Genomic DNA, 25,776 nt, shown 5'->3' with positions numbered 1-25,776 from the left:
GTAAATTTTTGAAATGTCAAACAAAGCCCTCGAGTAAAACAATCTGTTTTGTGTATGATATATTTAATATTTACTATATACTAGGTTGGGAGGGAGATGACAAATCTGACTCATATTATCAAACATGTTTTCCTGGGATAAATTCAGAACTTGAAACTGTTGGTTTTAGAACCATGACAATGCCGAGACTGAACTGAGTGATTAAAAGATGATTTAGATTTAAAATAATAGATTTGGTTTTTGTTTATTAAACTTTCATTCGATTTTAAAAATATATAATTCGATATGCAAACCTTTTATTTCGGTTTGATTAAAAAAACAATTCGATTTATTCAGTTTGAATAAAAATTAAATTAGTATTTAAAATTACAATATATTATTTTTTTAGTTAATTTTTTTATTAGACCCTTAAATATAAAATATAAAGGAATTACATGAATAATAATCAATTAAAAATTAACAAAAATATGCTTCACTCACTAAATATCATTTTATAAAATATATAATATACGTTAAAATATAAATAAAATTATTATTCTAATTCAAATTTTCTTCTTTTTTTTTTTTTATCTGAGTTCGTATTTGACATGCTTAATCCAAAAAATGGTTGATATAACTTTGGTTTTGAAATTTATATTCGAAATAAAATTTTTATTTTAAAAATAATATAACAAAACTATCAAAAAAAAAAAAAACGTATGATATTAAAATCAAAATACTTTTAAAACAATTTAAAAAAAATATTTTTAAAATAAATATCGTATTATATACATACGACGACGTAACATATTATGTTACACGCATTAATGTGTGTGCGTTGTCGTAGTATATATATACATTTATATGGAAGAAGATATATATAGAAGAAGATACTGCTACACAAACTGATTCTTCTCCAATGGCAGCTCTCTGCACTCCAACCTTGACTTTCAGAAGCTCCGCCGCCGGCACTCACTGCCGTCGTATTATCTGGACACCTCGAACCCTGAGGCTGCAAGCCGTAGTCTCTGTTGATATCCCGCCCTCCTCCACCTCCGCCGGCGGTGGCGCTCCGAAACTCCTGCTTCAAGTCAAAGATCTCTCCGCCGTAATCGCGGAGTCCAAGCAGCCCATTCTTAAAGGCGTTAATCTTACGGTTCACGAAGGCGAGGTACCTAATTTAAGTTTTTCCCCCCTTGTGTGGTATACAAGATGATGTCGATATGGTTTATTCCATTTTGCTGCATATGTATTTTTTCCACCCAATTTGATGCAATTATGATAAACAGTTAAGTGGGGTCTAAGTTGGACGGGTATAGATGTTAAGTGGGCAAGATGATAGTTTGATAATGAAATGTAATTAATCTTTTCACAATTCTCCTGTATAATTTTGAAGATCACAATATTATGTTATGGATATTGTGCGGAAAGAAATTGACATTTTTGTTGCATTCAAATTGGCTTTGTGAATTTTATGCGGAAAGGCACTGTATAAGTTGTGTTCCACGGTGATGTATTGCATCTGTCGGAAGGATTCGAGTTGAATATTTTTGTAATCACATGACCACTTTTATATTGCAGCGTAGGTGTTTGAGAAATTGCTTAAACTAGATTTTTTTTCATTGCAAATTTTTTGCAGAACCTTTGTTTTTGTCGATATTTTCTTTTTTCCGATAAAGCATGTATATTTTTAGTGAGACGAATTAATAATGATGGTTGAGAGGGAAACTAAAACTATATNTACTCTAATTCTAGTTGTAAGCACATAGTTTTTCAGTTTCTTTGAACTAATTCTAGTTGTAAGTACATAGTTTTTCAGTTTCTTTGACTCCTAATTTTTGGTTGTTGGATATGAAAGGTTCATGCTGTGATGGGAAAGAATGGATCTGGGAAGAGTACATTCGCAAAGGTCAGTGCCTTTTTCGTGGTTATTTGTGATTTCAATATTGTAATTTCAGGCGCATATAAAGAATGAGTCGTGAATGTAATATTTCTAGTCGAGCTCAAGTTTTAATTGCTTTATTTTATTGGGCTGAATTGAGCTCATACAAGCTGATTATTTGAATTTTGGGTAAAGAACAAGTTTTGAGTTGTTCTTATTAAATATAAATCCTTCAAGCTTGTGCTTTACGGCCTAGTCTGAGTTGTTCCAAATATTTTCTGCATTGATGTTTTAGTGATGCAGGGTATCAGTCAGATAAGTAGGATCTCTGGTTTTTAAAAATTTTTATAATGTATAATTAATTCTTCCATTTTAAACATATTGATTAAATGAGAATGTGCTTTTACTTGATGATGAGGATGTTTGTTTGACGTGGGTATAACGGATTCGGTACAACTAGAGCAAATAAATACATCTGCAATTCTGCCTTCATTTCTATTGTACAGATTTTGCTCGCTTTTACTAAACTCGTAGTCGATAAATAATTTGATTTCCTTGACCACTTATTTGATTTTTTTTTTTAAATGGAGAAAAGTTTCAGCTGTCATTGTTTGGTCATTGGTCTTTCTTTCTTTTAGAAAAAACAGCCATGGAAATTCATATCTTTGCTGTCTATGATTGAATGCTTCTTCATCGTTTTATTTTATACTACACCGGGAGAAAGACTCCTACTATAGCCTACAATATAGATATTTAATGTATCAGTATAACTTACACAAGTTATCATTCATCCAACCCCTTTTCATCGGTGTGTGTATCACATATGATTTGTGTTATAAACACTTTGCAATGGTTTATTTAATATCTACCATTTGAAATTGTAAAGCAGTCCATTTCACGTACATGAAGCTACAGTTTGTTTCTTTATTGAATTCTGTTTTATAATTTGTTCTTTTAGGTCCTTGTTGGTCATCCAGATTATGAAATTACAGGAGGCAATGTAACATATAAAGGTCAAGATTTGTTGGAGATGGAACCTGAGGAAAGAGCTGTGGCTGGATTGTTTATGAGTTTTCAGTCTCCTGTTGAGATTCCTGGAGTTAGCAATATCGACTTCTTGAACATGGCATACAATGCTCGAAGGAGAAAACTTGGGCTTCCGGAGCTTGGGCCAATTGAGGTTGTTATTTGATAATTTAGTTTTATTTCTGATTTTCCTCGAACCTTTATGTGCATCGTCAACATTTTAATTTTTCTTTGCAGTTCTATGGTTATGTGGCACCTAAGCTTGAGATTGTGAATATGAAGATAGATTTTTTGAATAGAAATGTCAATGAAGGCTTCAGTGGTGGAGAAAGGAAGCGCAATGAGATTTTACAACTTGCGGTATAGCACCGTATAGTGCAGACTGTTTATATTCTTTCTGATTGGATTTTGTGCAATTTGCAATATTATTTTAGAAGGGTGGCACTTTCTCTATCGCACTTTTACTCTATTTAATTGAATGTGGTACCTGTTAAGCTATTAAGTGCCTTCAGGTTTGTGTCAATTGCCAAAAGGAAAAGTAAACTGAAAGTTCCTCTTCTTTGCAGGTTCTTGGTGCAGACATGGCCATATTGGATGAAATTGATTCTGGTTTAGACGTTGATGCTCTTCGAGATGTAGCAAAATCAGTCAACGGGCTTCTGACTCCCAGTAATTCAATTTTGATTATCACCCACTATCTACGTCTTTTGGAATTCATTAAACCGACTTATATTCACATAATGGTGAGCAAATTATATTTCAGCAGCGGGTACAATGAGACATTGGTTACGATGGACTTTTATAATTAATAATGAGTCAGTCTCTTGAAGTTTTCCATTTATATAGTTTTCCTGTTTTTGTATAATTATTCAAAAGTGTAGAGTGCCATTCTAAGTTTTATCTCGAACTCATTTTTTTTAGCCCACACATAGCTGTCGTACACGAACCTAGACGCATGCCCTAAAAATCTGTGGCACATCAATTGCTAATCGGTTAGCGACAGTAAACCTGGGGATGTATTTTGTGCGTTTCTCTCTTTAAATGAAAAATTGTTTGGTTCATGCATCAGCTGTTTCCTTTTGCAGGAAAATGGCAGGATAGTGAAGACTGGGGATGTTTCCTTAGCCAAAATTCTGGAGAGAGAAGGATACAAGGCAATTTCTGCTGCCTAGTTTTGGACAGGAGCCTGGGCTCTCTCTCTGGTAGTGACTCCTACATTACCTAAAATATAACTTGTAAGTAGTTTATATTTCTTTCCGTTCCTCTAGATGGTCATTGCTACATGAAAACTATGAATACATTTGCTTTCCGTAGGCACCAAAGGTGGAAATAGAGAGAGATCATGTGTTACTTGACAATTCCTCAAGTAACAAATTGATCAATTCATCAACGATAGTTGTGACTTGGAGTCTAGTTGTTTTATCATTCTCGTGCTAGCGCTGTATAGTTGCTCCTTGTTCCCTTGGGCGTGATTGTACAATATATATTGATGCGTGTTTCTAGCGATGTGTTGCTCCCGGCTTTATCTGCACGCGAATGATACATGAGCTGTAAAAATCTAGTCTTTAGTATCTTGCTTTGGAAGTGGACGAATCTTGGTTTAATCTTGAGTTGTGTATTGGGGTAGCATTGAAGTTTTTTACTCAATTTTCACAGTTCGCTTGTTATTTTATCAGATGGAGTGACGTTCTTATTGTTTATTTATATTTGTTTTTATTTTTCTAATAATAACGTACGAGGTTTTGGTTTCATATCTAGCAATTCTTGTCATTTGTTAGATATTATCATCATTGATTATCTTTGCAACTTTGTATGGTATTTATTACAAAGTATTTCATATAACAACGCTTTAGGTGTTGAAGATGCAATTAAAATCAAGTTGATAATCAAAAATTGTAAAACATGATTTTTTTTTAAAAAGAAAAAACATTATGGATGAAGGCAAATGTGTTTTAATTTATATGAATTTTATTAGGTCTTGCTTCGACGCAATGTTTTTATAACCTAATATGTGTTTGAACTGGTCTATCTTAAAATAGTGGTCAGCCATTTGAGCCAATTCACTGGGACAGTCGGACCAGAATAATTTTATATTATATCAAAAATAATAATATAATATAGTAAATAATATATTTTAAATTTAAAATTATATAAAATAATAAGTCGAACTCGGTTTTAAAAACAATGATTGGATTGAATTGAATTTGTATTGGGTGTATTTGAAATAAACCTAAGATAGTGTCATTTCAAATTTATCCGTCATTCAACTGTCTTCACATATCAAATCTTTTCCTCCAATCGCATCATTAACGATTTAAAAGAATTTTATAAATGCGTTATATTGAAAAACGAAAAAAAAATTATTATCTAATTTTCAAAATTTGAGTTTTGAATTATAAAATAGATTATAAAATTCCTATGAAATCGTCTCACGTGTCAATTTTATGAGATATATATATCATATTCGATCCAAGTCATAGAAAAATATTATTTTTTATGTCAAAATTATTACTTTTAGCAAATATTGATCGAATAAACTCAGCTCATGTATAGAAGTTCGTGAAATCATCTCACGAGATAAATACTTTAAAATGAGATCATCACACTTTTAGTGTGATAAATTTACCCCAAAGCTTTTACATAATTCTTTCGTTTTTGGATAGAAATGTATTGCAGTATTTGGGGAAAAATTATTTATTTTAGATAATTATTTACAGTAACTCGTATAAATTTTCCCGATCAAGCATGAAGATTCTTCCCGTTCCCTGCTTGGACGACAACTACTCCTACCTGTATTACCTTACTTACGTGAATTAAACAAAGCCCATTTCATTTTTTTGGCTGAATGGAAATTGTATCAGCTGTTAATTTGGAAATTTGTTTGCGATATTGCTGTTTGATTTTGTTATTCTGAGCTACAGGATTGTTGATGAGAATACTACCCGGTGTAGCCTCACAAGATTCTTCGTGTAGCTCAAGAAAATGGGGTTGACCTCAAGCTTGTCCTCACCACCCATCACCACTGGTAAGCTATTGTTTGTTTGGGCAGTTGTTTTTCCTGTACTCGATTCATATTTTGTAGGCGATATGTTCGTCTTTTTTTCTGATTGCTGGAGGGCGAAAATTTGCTTATAAAATCTTGTGAATTTATCCATTTGAGAGCTTGGTTCCCATGCTGATCTGCACCTAGCTGATAGTGCTGAGAATTTTGAGTTGTGGTCTAAATAGTAGGTTTTCTTAATTAGCTTGAAGCAAGTGTCGTGTTAAAATAAAAGTTTTAACTTTTTTTTAGTTGTTGAAGGTGTAACATGTTTATGTGGTTAAAAGGCAGTGGAAAAAATGGTCAGTGTTTTGGAATTCTTTTCTGTTGTACTTGTACCGAATCAAATGACGATAATTTGTCAATGTGTGAAATTAGAATTTCTTGATTTAAGCTGAATTTCTCCTACCTAGTTTCATGCATGTGTATATGCTGACAGAAACTTATTGCATTTGACATGGATCATGCTGGTGGCAACGACAAGATAAAGCAGTTGGTACCCGATATTAAGATATATGGTGGCTCTGTTGATAAGGTACAAGGATCTACTAACAAAGTTGAAGATGGCGATAAATTATCATTTGGGGATAATATTGTTACTTCATACTCCGTGGTATTTTCTGCATAGCTTTCTCTATTGATCTGTACTTTACTGAACTTTATTTACCAATACTATAATAATTATCTCTATACCATCGTCATCGCTGTTTTATTTAACATCTTATGGTGGTTTGTTCGACATTGTGAAATTTTGGAACTGTTCAGTTGTGCATTGATTGAGAAGCACTCATAACATTACCACATACTTTCAATTGATTACTTATCTTGCAACTTAATTTTGTACTATTCATACCAAGATCTGCATTAAACATGTATTCCTTCTTCTCATCACTATTAAATGATTTATTTCCATGTGACTTCTTACGATGGAAACTTGTTCCTGGAAGTGTTAAGAGTATCTCGATTGTGCCCTCATGTATTTATGGCTTTGATAGACCATGTAAGGGCGTTGTGTTTCTGCTATTGCTAATCCTTATCTTACCATCATGACTCTGTTGATCTCTTTAGCCATCGTGTTTCTTTTTTTGGATTTCAGCCATACAAAAGGTCGTATAAGTTTCTCTGTCACTGGCAAAGAGGAAGAGGATCCTGCTGTCTCACTGGAGACACATTGGTGAGCTGGAAAGTTTCATCTTTGGACTTGTTGCTATAAATTTCACTATTTTTTGTGAACTATGTACCCATGGGACCTAAAATTAGGTTTTATGTGGTATTAGTAGCAAGGCTTGATTACCATTAGATGATTTTGCATTTATGTCATAGTGAGATTGATCCAGAACCAATATTATATTGAATATGTCAACTAAAAATTCCTGGAAAACTGGAGCTTTTGTTATTTGCTTTATGTGTTGGACTTTCTGAGAAATCAAATATAATTCTCATTCCTTATCCTTGTATGAATCTACTGTTCATAGCTGGCTGTGGGAAGTTTTTTGAACGCACTGCTGAGCAGATGTATCAATCACTGTGTTACCCTCAGCTCTTTGCCAGAGCCAACTCAAGTCTATTGTGGCCATGAGGTGAGAAATGTTTTCAAGAAGTTAACTATGTATAGTTTCTTGAAACTCAACCAAAAATAAAAACTCCTGTCCATGCTTATGATCATGCTCCACCAGATTTTCATCTTCAAAATTTGGACGGAGTTATTCAACAGAACTTGAACCAATGTTATGTTTTTTGTTATCATGGTAATTCTTGTGTTTAATTTTTATTCGTATTTTAAATGCCCACAGTATTCCGTGAAGAAATTGCAGTTTTCTTGTGAAGAACTTGCAGTTTACTTTGACAGTAGAACCAGAAAATGCGAAGATCTTTCAAAAATTAAGTGGGCTGAGCAGAAGAGAAAAGAGGGACTCCCGACCATCCCCTCAAGCATTGAAGAAGAACTCGAGACTAATCCCTTCATGTGTGTTGACCTACCCGAGGTTCAGGTAACAAGCTACTACTATCAATGCTCAGCTTCATTGGGGGATCCATGGCCCCGACTCCCGCCCCTGTACACATACAAAAATATGCTTTTATCCCTTATAATTTTTTCCCCTATTAGAAACATCTGCATCGGCCACTGACTAGCTTGAGTGTGATAGTTTATTAATTTTGCATCCAATCAGTTTTGCATTTCTCAACTTCTAATGCAAACCAGGCATATTTTTATGTCGAGTGTGGACATGAGAGACTTGGTTGTGCAGGAGAAAGTTGGGGTACACGTCTGCAAAGGATAACTGGAGAGGTTGATCCACAAAGGCGCGACAAAAGACGTATGCAAGTTTGTTACAATAATAATAATGCAAAGTTCTTCATCCAACTTTAGTTTGATTATATTTTGTTGTTGGATGTGGTTATAAAACAATGAAGTGTATGAAAATTATGAGTTCATAATCCTACCTTCATTAAGTTTTGAAAGAACAACAGAGTGGGGACATAGAATTCAATTTTATGATACTCGATTATTAGCCATTTTATTTGCGTTTGTATTGTTATGTAGCAAAAAATTGTGATTTCTGCATTCATCTATCTTGTATTTCATATATTTGACACTAGGGATGGCAATTTCATCCGAACCCGTTGGAAGATCCGATACCCGACCCGAATAGAAGAGGGTATGGAGGGATTTTTAGACCCGATTAAATAATTGGGTAATCGGGTATGGGGATTTTCGGGTTCGGGTATGGAGGCGGGTTTGATATAATCCGACCCACACCCGACCCGAATACCCGTTTAAATTAATATATAAATATATATATNTTTCATTTTATATATATATATATATATATATATAAAGCGTGAATAATTTTTCTTATTGTTCATTTAAATAATTTTTTAAATATTCATAACTTCATTGAAACAATTTAAATTTGAAAAAATTCAATTGTATATGATAATTGGGTATTTGGGTAGGGTATGGGTATCCGATAATCCGATGGGTATGGGGATGAGGATGAAATTCAATACCCGATGGGTATGGGTATGAATTTAATAAATGGGTATGGGGATGGATGTATGAAATCCGACCCATACCCTACCCATTGTCATCCTTATTTGACACTAACATTTGTTATCAGCGTAAAAATATAACATGTGAGATTGTAAGTGTTAAAACATATCAAGTACTGTGATAATAATTTGTCTAAATATAGTGAAACACGCGTTCATCGTTTTGTAGGTTTTTTTATTGTTCTGTTTGCTTTCTTTTATAGATAACGTACAAACATCATTTTTACGAATAAGAAATACAGAATACATTTTCGACGAATGCGAGAATGTTCAAAGTTAAAACACTTTCAATATTTGCAAGTTTGGTCCTCTGTATAGACAACATTATATATTTTATTATTGAATCTTTCAATTTTTACAGTTTTAGTCATTTTGCGAAAGTATTGATGCGACACTGCGTAAGTCGACACAAAACAAAATCGACATAGAGCTCAAAAGTTCGAGGAGGTTCACACATAAACTGTCTATACTCAATCAAGTTATTAAGGTTTCCGGGTTGAGCTCTTTTACCTTGTTGCCAGGGCGGAGCCACCACAAAGGTTGGGGTATGCTCTAGCCTCCAGCTCATGCTTAATTTTTTTTTTTTTTTTATCATTAGTTATATCATATATGTAATTACAGATTGTGTTAATTTTTTATTTAGCCTAATACTTGGTTCAACTCATTTTCTGAAATATATTTGTGTAAACTTGGTTTGACCCACTTTTTGAAACATATTTGTGGGATTGGAAAAAAAATGTATTTTTTGTCATATAATTTGGCTTTTTTTTAATTTTCGCTCATGTTAATAATAGATTTGCGTTTTTAGTTTTGTAACTTGCATATTTTTCATTTTTTGTCATGTTATGATGAATTTTCATTTTTAATCATTAAATTGCATGTTTTTTTTTTCATTTTTGATCTTTTTTTTACCCGAGTCAATCGCGTCTTCCGATAAAAATNAAGACAAAAAAAATACAAATACACCATTAACCAGATTCAAAAGATAAAAGAAAGCCAAATTGAATGAATAATAATGCACATCCCCTTCTTGATGTCTTTTTCTCACTTAGGTTTTTCTCACTTGCTTCATAAGTTCAATTTTTATACATATTTTTTTGTTTCTTTAAACTAGATTGTGACGTTTTTTTAAATGCTAGGTTTCATTAATGTATGCATGTGGGTTTCTAAGATGGTTTACTAGAAAGGTCGACACTGATTCAATAATTGATCAGTTTTATTTTATGAAAAACCGCAAAGTGCATTTTTAGTAGTTTATATCTTTTTTGTGTAACTATGTAATATTTGTAGTTATCATGAAATGTTTTCTATGTGTTCCTTGAATATAAATTAGTCTTTTATATTAATGTAATTTTTAAATATTTAATTTATATTATTTTAATTTTTTTTATAAGATCTTAAAGTCAAAAAATTATGTGGTTACGGCCCTGCTTGTGGATATATTTATGTCCTCGCATAAGATTATGAATTCATGATCCTAAGAGAAAAAAGAGTTGGGCATAAAAATTCAACTCACGATAAGTGAGTTAATTTTTCAAAGAAAATTAGAGTTGGACATAAAATTCAACTCATGATAATTGCCAAATTGAATTTTGTATATGTTTTGCATTTAATGGGTTACAAAAGTATTATCACATTTAAATAATCTATTTTAATTTAATTAAAAAAATTGAAAATATATTGTTTACTATAGCATGTCCATTAGAAGTTTAGAACTTGATCAATGCAATATACATATATAGTTCTTGCGTTGGTTTCAGGTAACTAGCCGTGTACTATATTTTTTGGATGACATATTGTACGACTGAAAGTTTGTCATTTTACAAAAAATTATAGCTAATGATAACGGTGAAATTCAAATATTTTAAATCGTACAACAGCTCAAACGTCATGTTTCGATTGTTCTACTCAGCAAATATAATTATTTCACATCATTAATATCCCTCTCAATAATTAGACTACTTGCAATTAATGATAATCGAACTCTTGTCATTGGCTCTGATATCAATTTTAGGACTGAACGTTTGTCGCTTACCAAAAGTTATAGCTGATAAGAACGGTATAATTCAAATATTTTAAACTATATAACAGCTCAAACGTCACGTTTCGATTATTTTATCCAATAGAGATAATTATTGCACACAATGCACATGTTTCATAATCATGTGCTTTCATACTTATTGAGAAAAATTTCTCCAACGATCATTTGGGAATAAATGCAAACCATCGCGTTGTTGAATAGCTAATAGACAATGCATCGAGCTACTCAATGTTATTTGATTCGAAGTTTCTTGTCTCATTTATAGACAATGAGCCGAGGTAATATCTTCACTTGACAACAAATTAAGAGCGTCGTAATTAAATTTTTAATTTTTATGGTAATCGAGAGACTTTGTAATTAATTGCATTGGTCATTTGGGATTAAAGTCCAACTTTGTACAACTTTGTATAATCACCAATTATTTATAATTCACCGGTCACTGATATCTCAATTTGAGATAAATTATAATATTTGATCCTTAATTATCTACACTCCACTTCATTTTTATAAAATGTGTCAAAACTTTTACTTTTTTTAATAAAACTTCATAAATCTAAAAATAGTTAATTTACACAAAAACTCACGTGATACGGATCTCCGATCCGATTCGAACCATGAAAACTTTAACATTTTGTGTAGGTATCTTGTGAGACGGTTTCACGAATCTTTATCTGTGAGACGATTCAACCCTACCGATATTCACAATAAAAAGTAATACTCTTATCATAAAAAGTAATATTTTTTCATGGATGACCCAAATAAGAGATCCGTCTTACAAAATACGACCCGTAAGACCGTCTCACACAAGTTTTTACCTTAATTTTTATACTAAAAATATTACTTTTCAATTTAAGTATTGATTGAACCGATCATCTCACATGAGACCTACTCGTTATTTTTTTTTTTAAATAGATTCTATTGATAATTATAAAATATGATTAAAAATCACTTAAAAGTTCTAAATCATATTATCATATAAACTGTTTACATAAAAACTATTTAATAGTAAAATAATTTAATATATATACACATTTGTACTAAGCCGTAATAATAATTATTATTGTTGAAAATTTAATATTTTAATATTGAATATTGAATGTTGAATATTTGAATGTTAAAAATTAGGTAAAATTAGGTGTTAAATATTGAAATTTGTGTGTGATGATGAAGGTAATGATGTAATTTATTTTTGGATTATTTGTAAAATTTTTCTATAAATAGATCTCTCATTTGTGAAGAAAATCACAATTGAGTTGAGAGAAAAATATTATAAAGTGTGTAGTGTGATAATTTTGAGAGTTTGAGATTTTTACTTTTTACCGTAAATTTTTACTTTTTCACAATACGTTATCAGCACAAAGCTCTAAAAGTCATCCATATTTTTCCAAGCTCCAAAACAGAAGAAAAAGGTAACAAAAGTAATAATATTTATTTTATTATTTATTTATTGTTTATATATTTACTATATAATATAATGTTATTATAAATAATAAAAATAAATTTTTCAAAAAACTTGTTATAAATCCTGGGAGGATGTTAAGACGACATCCCACACTCCCGGTAAGGGATACGACAAGTATAAAAGCCTATAAGGTTTTTTAAACAAAATAACTTATGACACCTAATTATAATAATGTGATATGATATACATAATTATTTAAATATGACTAATATTATATACACCATATTATTACCATAAAATTATACAAATACATACATTTATTTTCTTATACACCAACGGTAATAAACGGTAACAAAACGGCTAGTTTTTGCTCTATAAATACAATCTCACAAATACATTCAATCACTCCAACTTTCTCTTCTTCTCTAAAAATTATTCTTCATCAAATTTTCGAAGAAAAAAAGAAGATGGCTTTCACGAGGTTATTTTTAATTATTTTGGTTATCATACTCACCAGTCTTGTATTTATCGGAGAATATCCTCCTCGTGTGTTTTCTTTATTTTTACGAATACTTGTACTTGTTGTTTATCCATTACTTTGTATTGCAATATTCATTAACTAATAAAATGCATCGTAATTTTTAGTACCACCATGGCAAACTTGGCAAAGCTCGAATTCATCGCTCTTGATATTACTGGGAAAAACTATATGCCATGGACTCTTGATGTAGAAATGCATCTTGAGTCATTGGGTCTAAGCGAGACCATTAAAGAAAATGGTATATCTTCATCACAAGAAAAAGCAAAAGCTATAATATTTTTACGACGACACCTTGATGAAGGTTTAAAATGTGAATATCTCATCGAAAAAGATCCCATGGCTCTGTGGAAAGGATTAAAAGAGAGATTTGAACATATAAGGGAAGTTATACTTCCGACCGCCCGTGATGAATGGAATATGTTAAGATTCCAAGACTTTAAAAAAGTCAGTGATTACAATTCAGCGATGTATAGAATAATCTCGCAGTTAAAATTTTGTGGACATGAGGTTACAGAATCGGAAATGCTTGAAAAAACATTTTCCACGTTTCACGCATCAAATATAACACTACAGCAACAATATAGAGTGCGTGGATTTGCGAGATATTCTGAACTCATCGCCTGTCTTCTTGTGGCGGAAAAGAACAACGAGCTATTAATGAGAAATCATCAGTCCCGACCCACTGGATCAACAGCATTTCCAGAAGTAAATGCTGTAAGTAAAAATGAATTTAAACCTGGAAACCAAAATCAAATTCAAAGACAAGGTTTTGGTCGAGGTCGAGGTCGAGGTCGAGGTCGTGGACGTGGACGTGGACGAGGAAGTGGTCGTGGTCGTGGACGCGGCCGTGGTTTTGAAAATAATCGAGATAGTTATTTCTATAACTCATCTCAAAATAACGTCCCAAACCATCCACAGAAAAGGCATCAAGAAAACATGAGTGTTAATGAAAATCACTCGAAAAGATTTGAAAGTTCTTGTTTCAGATGCGGTACTCCAGGACATTGGTCTCGTATTTGTCGAGCCCCTGAGCATCTTTGCAAACTTTATAAAGAATCGATAAAGGGGAAAGAAAAGGAGACCAACTTCACTGAGCGAAGTGACCGTTTGAGTGATTCAACTCATTTTGATGCTGCTGATTTTATGAATGATTTCTCTGGAAATGATCAATATGTTGGTGGGATAGAAATGAACAATATTGATGCTGCAGATTTTCTCAATGATTTCTCTGAAAATGAACAATATAGTGGTAGAATATAAATGTACAATAATTTATTTTTCATGTATTTATATGATAATGTTTTATTGTACAATTATGATATGTGTTATATTTAAATATGTATTGTCATTAATTTTTTTTCATTGCATATTTTTTGAAGTTCAAATATGGAAAATGCTATGAGCAAAGCTGAAGTTTGCATACCCGATAGTGGTACAACGCACACTATCCTCCGAGATAAAAGATATTTCTTGGAACTAAAACCAACAAAAACAACGGTGAATACAATATCAGGTCCTGTAGACTTGATTAAAGGATGTGGTAAAGCACAATTTTTGTTACCTAATGGTACAAAATTTTTGATCAATGATGCTTTATATTCACCACAATCGAAAAGAAATTTGTTGAGTTTTAATGATATATATTCCCATGGGTATGATACTCAAACAATGAATGAAGGGAATGAGAAATATATGTGTCTTACCACATATAAATCAGGAAAGAAATATGTGATTGAAAAACTACCAATGCTCCCTACTGGATTGCATTATACACATATACGTCCCATTGAATCAAACATGGTAATTGATAATTCTTCAATATTAACCAATTGGCATGATCGATTAGGACATCCTGGTTCAACAATGATGCGAAGAATTATAGAAAATACACATGGTCATCCATTGAAAGACCAGAAGATCTTTCAGAATAATAAGTTTCAATGTAAAGCATGTTCTCTTGGAAAACTTATTATAAGACCATCACCAGCCAAAATCCAAACTGAATCACCAATGTTTCTTGAACGTATTCAGGGTGATATTTGTGGACCAATCCATCCACCATGTGGACCATTCAGATACTTTATGGTATTGATTGATGCCTCCAGCAGATGGTCACATGTATGTTTATTGTCAACTCGAAATGTTGCATTTGCAAGATTACTTGCTCAAATAATAAAATTGAGGAATCAATTTCCCGATTATACAATCAAGAAAATTAGACTTGATAATGCTGGTGAATTTACTTCCCAGACTTTCAATGATTATTGTATGTCTATGAGAATCATTGTTGAGCATCATGTTGCTCATGTACATACACAGAATGGATTGGTTGAATCATTGATTAAACGTCTGCAAATGATTGCTAGACCAATGATTATGAAAACAAAGCTCCCTATTTCTATATGGAGACATGTAATTTTACATGCCGCTGCATTAATTCACATCAGACCAAGTGCATATCATAAATACTCCCCATTACAACTTGCATTTGGTAAAGAACCAGACATTTCTCATCTGAGAATTTTTGGATGTATGGTGTAGTGCCTATTGCACCACCTCAACGAAATAAAATGGGACCTCAAAGAAAGATTGGTATCTATATCGGTTATGATAGTCCATCAATCATTCGATATCTTGAACCTCAGACAGGCGACGTGTTCACAGCGCGTTTTGCTGATTGTCATTTTAATGAGGAAATCTTCCCAATGTTAGGGGGAGACAAGAAACATACCGAAAAAGAAATTACATGGTATGTATCATCATTGTTACATCTGGATCCAAGAACACAACAATGTGAAAAAGATGTACAACAAATTGTGCACTTGCAAAGAATAGCAAATCAAATACCAGATGCATTTACTGATACAAAAGGGGTAACTAAATCATATATACATGCTGTAAATGCTCCTGCTCGAATTGAAATTCCAAAAAAACAAATTGAACAAAGTAATGATGTCGTAAAACGCCTAAAGCGTGGAAGGCCAGTCGGTTCCAAGGATAAAAATCCTCGAAAAAGAAAATTCATAGAGAAACACAATGATCACAAAATAGAGAATGATGTTCCTAAAGAAACACATGATGATCAAAATGTTCTGTCACAACTACAAACTGACGAGAATCATGAAATCTCTATTAATTATATTAATACTGAAAAAATATGGAATCGAAAAGATATAGAAGAAACTGATGATATATTTTCTTATAATGTGGCAATCGACATCATAAATTATAATGAAGATCATGAACCAAAATCTTTTGGTGAATGTAAAAATCGGAAGGATTGGATAAAATGGAAAGATGTCATCCAGGTTGAATTGGATTCGCTAAATAAACGTAATGTTTTTAAACCTATAGTCCTTACACCTGAAAGTGTAAAACCTGTTGGATGCAAATGAGTTTTTATTCGAAAGCGAAATGAGAAAAATGAAATAGTAAGATATAAAGCTCGACTTGTTGCACAAGGTTTTTCTCAAAGGCATGGAATTGATTATGAAGAAACGTATTCTCCCGTGATGGATGCAATTACGTTTCGGTATTTGATTAGCTTGGCAGTATCTGAAAATTTTTAAATGCGTCTTATGGATGTTGTTACAGCTTATTTATATGGATTACTTGATAGTAATATATATATGAAAATCCCTGAAGGATTTAAGATGCCTGAAGCACAAAGTTCAAAACCCCGAGAATGTTATTCTGTAAAATTTCAAAGATCATTATATGGGTTAAAGCAATCTGGCCGAATGTGGTATAATCGGCTAAGTGATCATTTGATGAAAAAGGGATATGTAAATAATGCAATATGCCCTTGTGTTTTCATTAAGAAAACAACATCCGGATGCGTAATTATTGCTGTATATGTTGATGATTTAAACATCATTGGAATGAATAATGAAATTCATGAAGTTGTGTCATACTTGAAGGAAGAATTTGAAATGAAAGATATTGGAAAAACCAAGTATTGTCTGGGTTTACAAATTGAACAAAAAGAATGTGGAATATTTGTTCACCAGAAAAATTATACAGAAAAGATCCTTAAACGTTTTAATATGGATAAATCAAATCCTTTAAGTACTCCAATGGTTGTTAGATCATTAAACATAGAAAAGGATCCATTTCGTACATGTGAAAATGATGAAGATATTCTTGGTCCAGAAGTACCATATTTAAGTGCTATCGGTGCCCTTATGTATCTTACAAATTGTACAAGGCCTGATATATCTTTTGCCGTAAATTTATTGGCAAGATTTAGCACATATCCAACAAAGAGACATTGGAACGGAATTAAACATATATTCCGTTATCTACGAGGAACGACAGACTTGGGACTTTTGTATTCAAAAGATGCTAATCCAAGTATAATTGGTTATGCCGATGCTGGATACTTATCTGATCCACACAAAGCACGTTCTCAAACTGGATATGTATTTACTCGTGGAGGCACTGCAATTTCTTGGCGTTCACAGAAACAAACACTTGTAACAACTTCATCAAATCATGCCGAGATTATTGCACTACATGAAGCAAGCCGTGAATGTGTGTGGTTAAAATCAATGACTCAACATATCCAAATCTCATGCGGATTATCATTCGACGAGAAGCCTGTGATACTATATGAAGATAATGCTGCATGTGTTGCTCAAATGAAAGAAGGATACATAAAAAGCGACAGAACTAAACATATTCCTCCTAAGTTCTTCGCATTCACCAAGGAGCTTGAGAAGAATAAATGTATTGATGTTCGTCACATTCAATCAAGTGAAAACTCATCAGATCTCTTCACAAAGGCACTTCCTACGACAATATTCAGAAAGCACATATATAATATTGGGATGCGCAATCTACGAAATTTGTGAAGAATTGTTCGTGTCAACATGAGGGGGAGTTTACGTGACTGCACTCTTTTTCCCTTACTATGGTTTTTATCCCAATGGGTTTTTCCTAGTAAGGTTTTTAACGAAGCAGTATAAAAACACGTAATGAAGACAATCATTATAATCATCATCACAAGGGGGAGTGTTGAAAATTTAATATTTTAAAATTGAAATTTGAATATTGAATGTTGAATATTTGAATGTTGAAAATTAGGTAAAATTAGGTGTTGAATATTGAAATTTGTGTGTGATGATAAAAGTAATGATGTAATTTATTTTTGGATTGTTTGTAAAATTTTTCTATAAATAGATCTCTCATTTGTGAAGAAAATCACAATTTAGTTGAGAGAAAAATATTATAAAGTGTGTAGTGTGATAATTTTGAGAGTTTGAGATTTTTACTTTTTACCGTAAATTTTTACTTTTTCACAACAATTATAACATCTTATTTTCTAAGCTTTCTATTAATTTATTATTTTCCTTCAATATTTTTCATCCAATTACAAATTGTAAAATTATAAAATATTTTGAATTTTAAAAATTATTTTAATATATATTTCTGAAATAATTCATAATAGGAGTATGTACGAATATTCGATGACTCATAAATAATCTAATACTTATTTTAAATTTGAGACGAATCGATTATACATGTGATTTGTCTTTGAAATTAATTATTTTATATTATATTATTAAACTTGCACAAAAACTCCAGTGAAACAATATCATGTGTCAATTTATGGTACAAATCTCCACTCTAACTTGATTAATGAAAAAATTTTATGCTAAAAATATTATTTTGGCAAAAACTTGTGAGAGAAAGTCTCACGGGTCGTATTTTGTGAGACAGATCTCTTATCTGGGTCATCAACGAAAAAATATTACTTTTTAAGCTAAGAATATTACTTTTTATTGTGAATATCGGTAGGGTTGACCCGTCTCACAGATAAAGATTCGTGAGACCGTCTCACAAGATACCTACTCTATTACTTTTTATTTTTAAATTTGAATCGAGTTTATCTTTCTTATATAAATAAATCCGTGAGATTGTCTAACAAGATATCTACATTAAACTTGAACACATCATACTTAATAACTCTGATATGTTAATGTTACAACAAAATATTTTTTGAGTTTTATCTTTCATAATATTTGTTAGTTAAATTTGTTGAGTTAATTTATTATTAATATTTATACATTTTTTTAATTTTTTCTACAATTTATCTTTAAATTATGCCATAGTTCAAACTATTTCGATAAATCATGTATTAATTATTTATCAATAAATATCATATCATAATATATAATTTTTATACATACATTATTAAAAAAACACAAAATAATTAAATATTGATACTCACGGAAAATTTATGGTCCGCTTCCTGCAAGTGTCACTAATTCAGATGCAGACTTAAAAATTACTCTGAGCCTGAAATCACAAATAAAACCGTTAGGAGAGGCCAGAAGAGTGTCTTGGCGTAGCCCCTTCGACGCTCAAGTCAGAGACTGAAGATATATGTGGGGAGCAGCTAATGACGCTGTTGAAAACAATATAGTGAATAATCCGAGTTGGACACTCAAACATGATATTTATACGAAGATACATGGGTCCTTGATGGACCTGTCTTCCATTTGGGCTAGGGATGAGCCAGGGATAGTGTGCTCATTCATGGGTTATCACCATTTTCGCCCCGCCTAGCGCATGCAACGCCTCACAGCCTCGCCCTTCAGCGCTTCGCCTCTCGCACAGCGCCTCGCCCATAGCTCCTCGCCCTGCTTGCAGCGCCTCGCCCCTCGCGCAGCAAGCAGCCTCGCCCCTCGTCTCCCTCGCCATTCCACTGCCCCCTGTTCTCGCCTCCACAGCGCCCCCTCGCCCCTCGCGCAGCAAGCAGCCTCGCCCCTCGTCTCCCTCGCCATTCCACTGCTCCCTATTCTCGGCTCCACAGCGCACCCTCGCCTGCACAGCGCGCCAGCTTCTCGCCCAGCCTGCGCAGCTCTCGCCCTCGCCCTCGCCCCTCCCAGACGCCCTTCGCCCTTCTCCACAGCCCCTCGCGCGACGCCCTTGCCCTTCACCCGCAGCCCTTAGTTTCTGAAGAGTTTTTGGGGGCGTTGCGAGAGAGGCTGTGGAGAAGGAGGCCACTTCCTGCAAGTGTCACTAATCAAGACACATGCTTAAAAATTACCCTGAGCCTGAAATCACAAATAAGACCGTTAGAAGGGGACCAAGACGGTGTCCTGGCGTAGCCCTTCGACGCTCAAGTCAGAGACTGAGGATATATGGGACGAGCAGCTGAAAACAATATAGTGAATAATTCGAGTTGGACACTCAAACCTGATATTTATAGGAAGATACATGAGCCCTTGATGAGCCTGTCTTCCATTTGAGTTAGGGATATGCCAGGAGAGTATGAAATATCATAATAAAATAATATATATAATTTTTTATACAACACAAAAATAATTTAATATAAAGCATGCCGGTGTACCGCTGTTGTACCTTCTCTTCTCCCCACACATTTTATTCAACCTATCACGAATCACCATCATTGAATTCTCCAATTTGTTTTGTTTTGTTTTGTTTTTTTTGGCAATTAATCTTTGTTAATCATACCCTGTTGTGTCATTATATACGATTATTTCTTTTTAATTTGATTTAATTCGTCTGACTCTTCCCGAACGGACCAATTGCTCCCATTTTCTATAACCGAAGAATCCCTCATCTGAGCAAAAGAAAAGGTTTTCGGGTCAAGAAGCCTTGGATTTCGTGTTTTGAAGAAGAAGAAACCTCAGATTTCGAGATAAATATTAGTGGGTTTTGATAATATTGGTGGTGTTTTTTTTATGGACACATCAAATTCTGATGCTTCGAATTCGGCACCTTCGTCGCCAAGCAATGGAGGTGGGAGCTCAAGGGCCCTCCAGTTCCCTTCTCTCCGGTACTTACAGTCCCCTGTTTCGTCACTGCTTGAATACTCCGGTATCCTGAGGGTTCGGCCTGAATACGCGTATTCTGAAGCCCACCCCCTTATAACCCGGGATGCTAATACGATTCCCAGTGTCAGCAATCAAAGCCCTAGAAATTCGGAGTTGATTAACGGCGATGTTGGAGTTGACGGGGGTGGGAATGGCGTTAGTAATGGGGAGGTTTCGATTCGGATACTTGGAGAGCAAGATAGGGTTAGGGCTTTGAATGGTGGTGAAAATGATGTTAATGGGGTGGTGGGATTGGGTGCGGAGGAGTCTGTGTTTGGTGCTGATGAGGTAAACTGGAATGGGAATGGGGGAGGTAGTGAGGATAATAACAGAGAAACGTCATCATATCCGAGATATGAGATACAACAGGTGGCGAGGTGGGTTGAGCAGATTCTTCCGTTTTCTCTGCTTTTGTTGGTGGTTTTCATCCGGCAGCACTTGCAAGGTGTATAACATGGGAAACCTTATCGTGTAAAATTCTCAGTTATTTCTTTGTTTATGTGATGATGTGATAATTCCTAGTTTTTTACGAAATAGCAGTCCAATTGTAAACTGTGTTCTATTGTTTTATACAATTATATAGATGATAAATTATTTGATTGCATGAAATATTAAAAAGCAGCACAATTGTGTAATAGAAGACGTTGTTGTGTTCCTCTATAGTTGGTTAATTTCCTGACTTTTGTTTGTTTAGGGTTGTGAACTCGGGTGATATAAAAATTTGACATTGTTCTAGTTTTTTGTGTTCCGTTTGGAATTTGCATTTTTTGTTCCATTTTTTGACTCTATGGCATCTACTATGAAATATTCTGCTGGTGCACTTTTAATAACTACGACCTCTTTGGTGTACTATTGTTTCTGTCTGTCATAAGTTTCCTTTGAACTGAACTCTTACTCTGTTGAGTATTGTTTTCAAGGATTTTTTGTTACCATCTACATCTATGCTGTATTGGTCAAGTCTAATGACATTCTTCGGAAGCAAACAGCACTAAAGGTGAATATCCTGTTCCATGGTTGAATTGTTTGCTTCATTATTCCTATACTTGAAATCAATGTTACAAAAGGGACTTATTAGACCACCCTAATTTTGCAGGGAGAAAGGAAAATATCCGTCCTTGTTGGCTATTCCATTTTCTTCACGCTTCAGATATTTGGAATCTATTGGTGGTATCGGAAGGATGACATTTTCTACTCATTACTCATGGTTCCTCCAAAGACAATCCCACCTTTCTGGCATGCAATTTTTGTTACACTTGTGAATGGTATGATCATTGACCACTCGTGATTTTTTTTTTGTTGCTGGAATCACTTTTCTATTGTGATGTTCGTGGCCCAACAAAACATTCACTCAGACACACTTCATTTGTTAGCTTTTTTTGGGGTCTTTTTACTTGGGGATTGAGCGCTTCATAGTTAGCTCCCCATTTATGTCATGATTCATGGAGACTTAAGTAACTTGTTGTATTAGCATGTTTGTCATCATGGTATCATGAATTTAATTGTGGCACACTTAATCGAAATACACCTAAAAATGCTCTATATTTGCCTCACCATCCTATCTCGATTCTCATGATAGGAGGCCTTTTAAAGTTTACTTATCTCAACTTGCGTATCAAGTTCATCCTCAGTTTTTCTTTGTGTGACCTGATACTTGTTCCGTACTGGCACAAACACCAATAATAAATTAATGTGTAATTATCTTGGCCTTCTTTGTACTTTTAGTTTATTGTCACCCTCCCGTCAAAAAGGCAGGGCGGGGCGGAGTGGGGACTCTCTCAATCACGTATTCACGTTTAAGGGCAACAATGTTATATCTGCATACATGCCTATAACTCTATATCACCTTCTTTGTGTTTGGTGCTGCAGATACGATGGTGCGTGAGGCAGCAATGGTCTTGAAGTTAATCCTGTTGATGTATTACAAGAATGGTAAAGGCCATAATTTTCGTAGACAGGTAACAAAACCCAAGTGTATAACATGTAGTAGAATCTGATTTATTGATTTATAGTCATATTATCTATGATCTGGCAATGGTCTGTGAAGTTGCATGGGAATTAAACAGTAATATTATGGTTGTGTAGGGCCAAATGTTGACACTGGTTGAGTACACGTTGCTCCTGTACCGTGCATTATTACCAGCCCCTGTGTGGTATAGATTTTTCCTAAACAAAGTCTATGGGAGTCTGTTTTCATCACTAATAACAGGGTTGTATTTAACTTTTAAGCTAACTTCACTTATTGAGAAGGTATGTATTTAATAAGTTACTTGATGTCCTACCTATCTTGTTCTTTAATCTTGAAAGTCAGCCATATCTAATAACTTTATTTATTTCTTCCTTTAGGTCCGGTCATTCTTGACTTCAATAAAAGCTTTATCAAAAAAAGAAATTCATTATGGGTGTCATGCAACGTCAGAGCAGGTTTGATGCTTCTTTTGACCTTCAAAAGTTGCATTTATTTGTGCACTTTTACATGCAAGTTTCTTCTTATTATACCTGTAGACGAGGGCTTGTTAATTTTCAAGGTCCCTTAAGTGCCTGGCTCAGCATTTGGTAAAGATATTGTCATTGATGAACCTTTCATACTGCTAAAATACAAGTCTTTCTGAGTCACTTTCAGGGTTCTCTCTCTTTTTTTAAAAAAAACCCTCTACAGTTCTTTTGTCTTGTACAATCATCTGAATTGTTCTAAAATTTACAATTCTCTCACGAGGCCAATACTGGTTAGTTTTGATTGAGCTCAATCTGGCCTACAGCTTAATATTTCATTCAATTATTATTTTATTCCTCGCTCTTCCCAACAACTTAATATTTCATTCTATTATTATTATATTCCTCTTTGAGTTCAGAAAACTGTTCAAGGTTTTTATGATGTGATCAACTGTATTCTATTGTTCTTCGCCACTAGCTAATAATTGGTATCCCACTGTTAACAAGGAGAATATATGCCTCATGTTTTCTTTTTCAGGTTATTTGTGATAAATTTTAGTACTTTATAAGTTTATGTCCCTACTTTGTGAAATTGCCTCATGATCTGCTTAAGAGGTTTGCCTAGGTTAAAAAATAAGACATCTGCTAACGGAACTTTTATTTATCATATTTAGGTTAATGCATCTGGAGACCTGTGTGCTATATGCCAGGAGAAGATGCATGCCCCAATTTTGTTGCGCTGCAAGCATATCTTTTGTGAAGACTGTGTTTCTGAATGGTTGGTTTTCATTTTTCATTTCATGCTAAATTTTATTTTATGATCCTATAAAGAGTTCCTTTTTCTTGATTGATGTTGGTTCATATATGTATATAATTTCTCAGGGATCACTGAATCGGATTCTGTCAAAATCAGCACCCTTTGAAAAATTCAATATTTGTTCTGTTAAATTGACAACTTCAAATGTATCATGCCAAAATGGCGAAGCTGATAACTGATGTAGGTAGTTACTCATGGAACAACTGAAAGTTGAAACATGTTTTTCATTGTGCAATAACCGCATGGTCCACCCATAGCAATCTAGTTTGCAGTTTCTCTCTCTCTCTCTCTCTCTCTCTCTCTCTCTCTCTCTCTCTCTCTCTTTCTCTCTCTCTCTCTCTCTCTCTCTCGTGAACACACTACAGTGTGTGTAACATTGTAGTGATTATTGCCTCATCTAATGATGTGTGTCATATAAATTCAACCTCCAAGAATAACACTTTCTTGAAAATGCTAAATTAATGTCCATTGATAGATAAATCATCGACGAATGCCTTTGTCGTACCACTTTAGAGCGCTACATTTTTATGATTTTTCATTTACGCCTTCCATTTATATCATGGTCTGTGAGGCACTGAGGCGGTGATATTGAGAAAGAGAGCTGAATAATTGACCATTCATCACACATGTATAAAAAGTCTTGTTTTAAACGATCCACTTTTAAGATATCATATTTACGTGCCCTACCACGGTTAATGGTGGGCTCAATGTTTGTGAACTTTTGATACATGGAACTATAAAAATTATAGTTACTTCTATATTCGCACATTCACTTTAAAAATTGCTAAAATGTCAATCATTTTTACCAGGCCTGGGGGGGAGGTGTATTTGTAATATGTTCATAGTTTAATACATGATTTAGTTGCAATGGTATCATGAAGATGTAAAAACACTCGGTGTACCATGGGTTGAATATTGTATTGGGTATGAGAATTTTTTGATTTGCATGGAATGTAGTATTGTAACAAAATGAGGAAATGGACAGCATTGTAGGTTATGTATTATTATTATACGTAAACGATCATGAACTAATAAGCTTGCATTTTGCGTTTCCAGGTTTGAAAGAGAGAGGACTTGCCCCTTGTGCAGAGCACTGGTTAGACCTGCTGATCTTCGATCATATGGTGATGGATCAACGAGTCTTCTCTTCCAACTGTTCTAATTTGACTGGGAATTTCAAATTCATTCTGGTATTTTGCGAACCTTTTCTGCGAAAATAGGGCATTTTCCAAACACCGACCCGGGTTCATATACGAAAGAAAAATCGTTCATTGTTGTTCAATGCAAAAATCTTCTGTCTACATAAAGCATGCTTGTATAATGTATCTGATAACATCGGATGATAGGATCTTTGTATTCCACTGTATGTATTGTTTTCAACTTTTAACGCTCGTTAACGAAGACTGAAGTGAGCTTTGTTTTGCTGCATCTTATTGCTTGTTAAACATTTGGAGTGTGAAGTACAGACTTCATTATAACTTGAAGCAGACGTGAAATCATTTTTGCATTTGACAAGGATGATAAGTGTAGAATACATTAGAATCAGAGGCGACTGCAAAAATCTCACTTTATATCCCATGCCATCTATTCGTGGGGTGTGTGCTTAACTTATTTTCTTGCATATGTAAGCATTAGGGGTTCGTTTAACTATAGACTTGGACCATGGTAGACCCAAGGATTCCATGCGTTGGAGAGGTGAGGGATCGGTTTTATGAATTTT

The 25,776-nt window shown here is 33.7% G+C and overlaps 3 protein-coding genes across 7 annotated transcripts; all 3 read left to right on the top strand.

Moving 5' to 3' along the window:
* Window positions 1-845: 845 nt before the first annotated feature.
* On the top strand, window positions 846-4,559 carry LOC140973873 (ABC transporter I family member 6, chloroplastic-like). Its single transcript, XM_073436976.1, has 7 exons — window positions 846-1,150; window positions 1,838-1,888; window positions 2,820-3,041; window positions 3,125-3,247; window positions 3,454-3,630; window positions 3,973-4,122; window positions 4,202-4,559. The coding sequence occupies exons 1-6, from the start codon at window positions 899-901 to the stop codon at window positions 4,057-4,059; spliced, it is 912 nt and encodes a 303-aa protein (XP_073293077.1). The 5' UTR covers window positions 846-898; the 3' UTR covers window positions 4,060-4,122; window positions 4,202-4,559.
* A 1,048-nt stretch (window positions 4,560-5,607) lies between these two features.
* On the top strand, window positions 5,608-8,467 carry LOC140972273 (hydroxyacylglutathione hydrolase cytoplasmic-like). 5 transcript variants are annotated; one of them, XM_073434723.1, is made up of 7 exons: window positions 5,608-5,679; window positions 5,809-5,912; window positions 6,367-6,462; window positions 7,024-7,101; window positions 7,403-7,507; window positions 7,721-7,918; window positions 8,131-8,467. In XM_073434723.1, the coding sequence occupies exons 3-7, from the start codon at window positions 6,385-6,387 to the stop codon at window positions 8,296-8,298; spliced, it is 627 nt and encodes a 208-aa protein (XP_073290824.1). In that variant the 5' UTR covers window positions 5,608-5,679; window positions 5,809-5,912; window positions 6,367-6,384; the 3' UTR covers window positions 8,299-8,467. The 5 variants fall into 5 exon arrangements, with proteins under 5 accessions (XP_073290824.1, XP_073290821.1, XP_073290823.1 ...); XM_073434720.1 differs by having other exon boundaries at window positions 6,367-6,540; XM_073434722.1 differs by having other exon boundaries at window positions 5,619-5,912.
* Window positions 8,468-20,335: 11,868 nt separating this feature from the next.
* LOC140973872 (uncharacterized) lies at window positions 20,336-25,482 on the top strand. Its single transcript, XM_073436975.1, has 8 exons — window positions 20,336-21,254; window positions 21,727-21,803; window positions 21,903-22,071; window positions 22,676-22,764; window positions 22,892-23,056; window positions 23,153-23,230; window positions 23,914-24,017; window positions 25,113-25,482. Exons 1-8 carry the CDS (start codon window positions 20,678-20,680, stop codon window positions 25,216-25,218), a joined length of 1,365 nt encoding a protein of 454 aa, XP_073293076.1. The 5' UTR covers window positions 20,336-20,677; the 3' UTR covers window positions 25,219-25,482.
* The last annotated feature ends 294 nt before the right edge of the window (window positions 25,483-25,776 follow it).

This window comes from Primulina huaijiensis, chromosome 3, assembly GCF_012295235.1.
Source record: "Primulina huaijiensis isolate GDHJ02 chromosome 3, ASM1229523v2, whole genome shotgun sequence".
NCBI classification, from domain to species: Eukaryota; Viridiplantae; Streptophyta; class Magnoliopsida; order Lamiales; family Gesneriaceae; genus Primulina; species Primulina huaijiensis.
This window is presented reverse-complemented; position numbering and strand designations above follow the sequence as displayed.

Coding starts and splice junctions, on each gene's coding strand:
- LOC140973872 (XM_073436975.1), top strand. CDS start 20,678: ATGGACACATCAAATTCTGATGCTTCGAATTCGGCACCTTCGTCGCCA. Junction 21,804..21,902: donor GGAAGCAAACAGCACTAAAG/GTGAATATCCTG, acceptor CTAATTTTGCAG/GGAGAAAGGAAAATATCCGT. Junction 23,231..23,913: donor GTCATGCAACGTCAGAGCAG/GTTTGATGCTTC, acceptor TATCATATTTAG/GTTAATGCATCTGGAGACCT.
- LOC140973873 (XM_073436976.1), top strand. CDS start 899: ATGGCAGCTCTCTGCACTCCAACCTTGACTTTCAGAAGCTCCGCCGCC. Junction 1,151..1,837: donor TTACGGTTCACGAAGGCGAG/GTACCTAATTTA, acceptor TGGATATGAAAG/GTTCATGCTGTGATGGGAAA. Junction 3,248..3,453: donor ATGAGATTTTACAACTTGCG/GTATAGCACCGT, acceptor TCTTCTTTGCAG/GTTCTTGGTGCAGACATGGC.
- LOC140972273 (XM_073434720.1), top strand. CDS start 6,385: ATGGATCATGCTGGTGGCAACGACAAGATAAAGCAGTTGGTACCCGAT. Junction 7,102..7,402: donor GTCTCACTGGAGACACATTG/GTGAGCTGGAAA, acceptor TACTGTTCATAG/CTGGCTGTGGGAAGTTTTTT. Junction 7,919..8,130: donor TTGACCTACCCGAGGTTCAG/GTAACAAGCTAC, acceptor AATGCAAACCAG/GCATATTTTTATGTCGAGTG.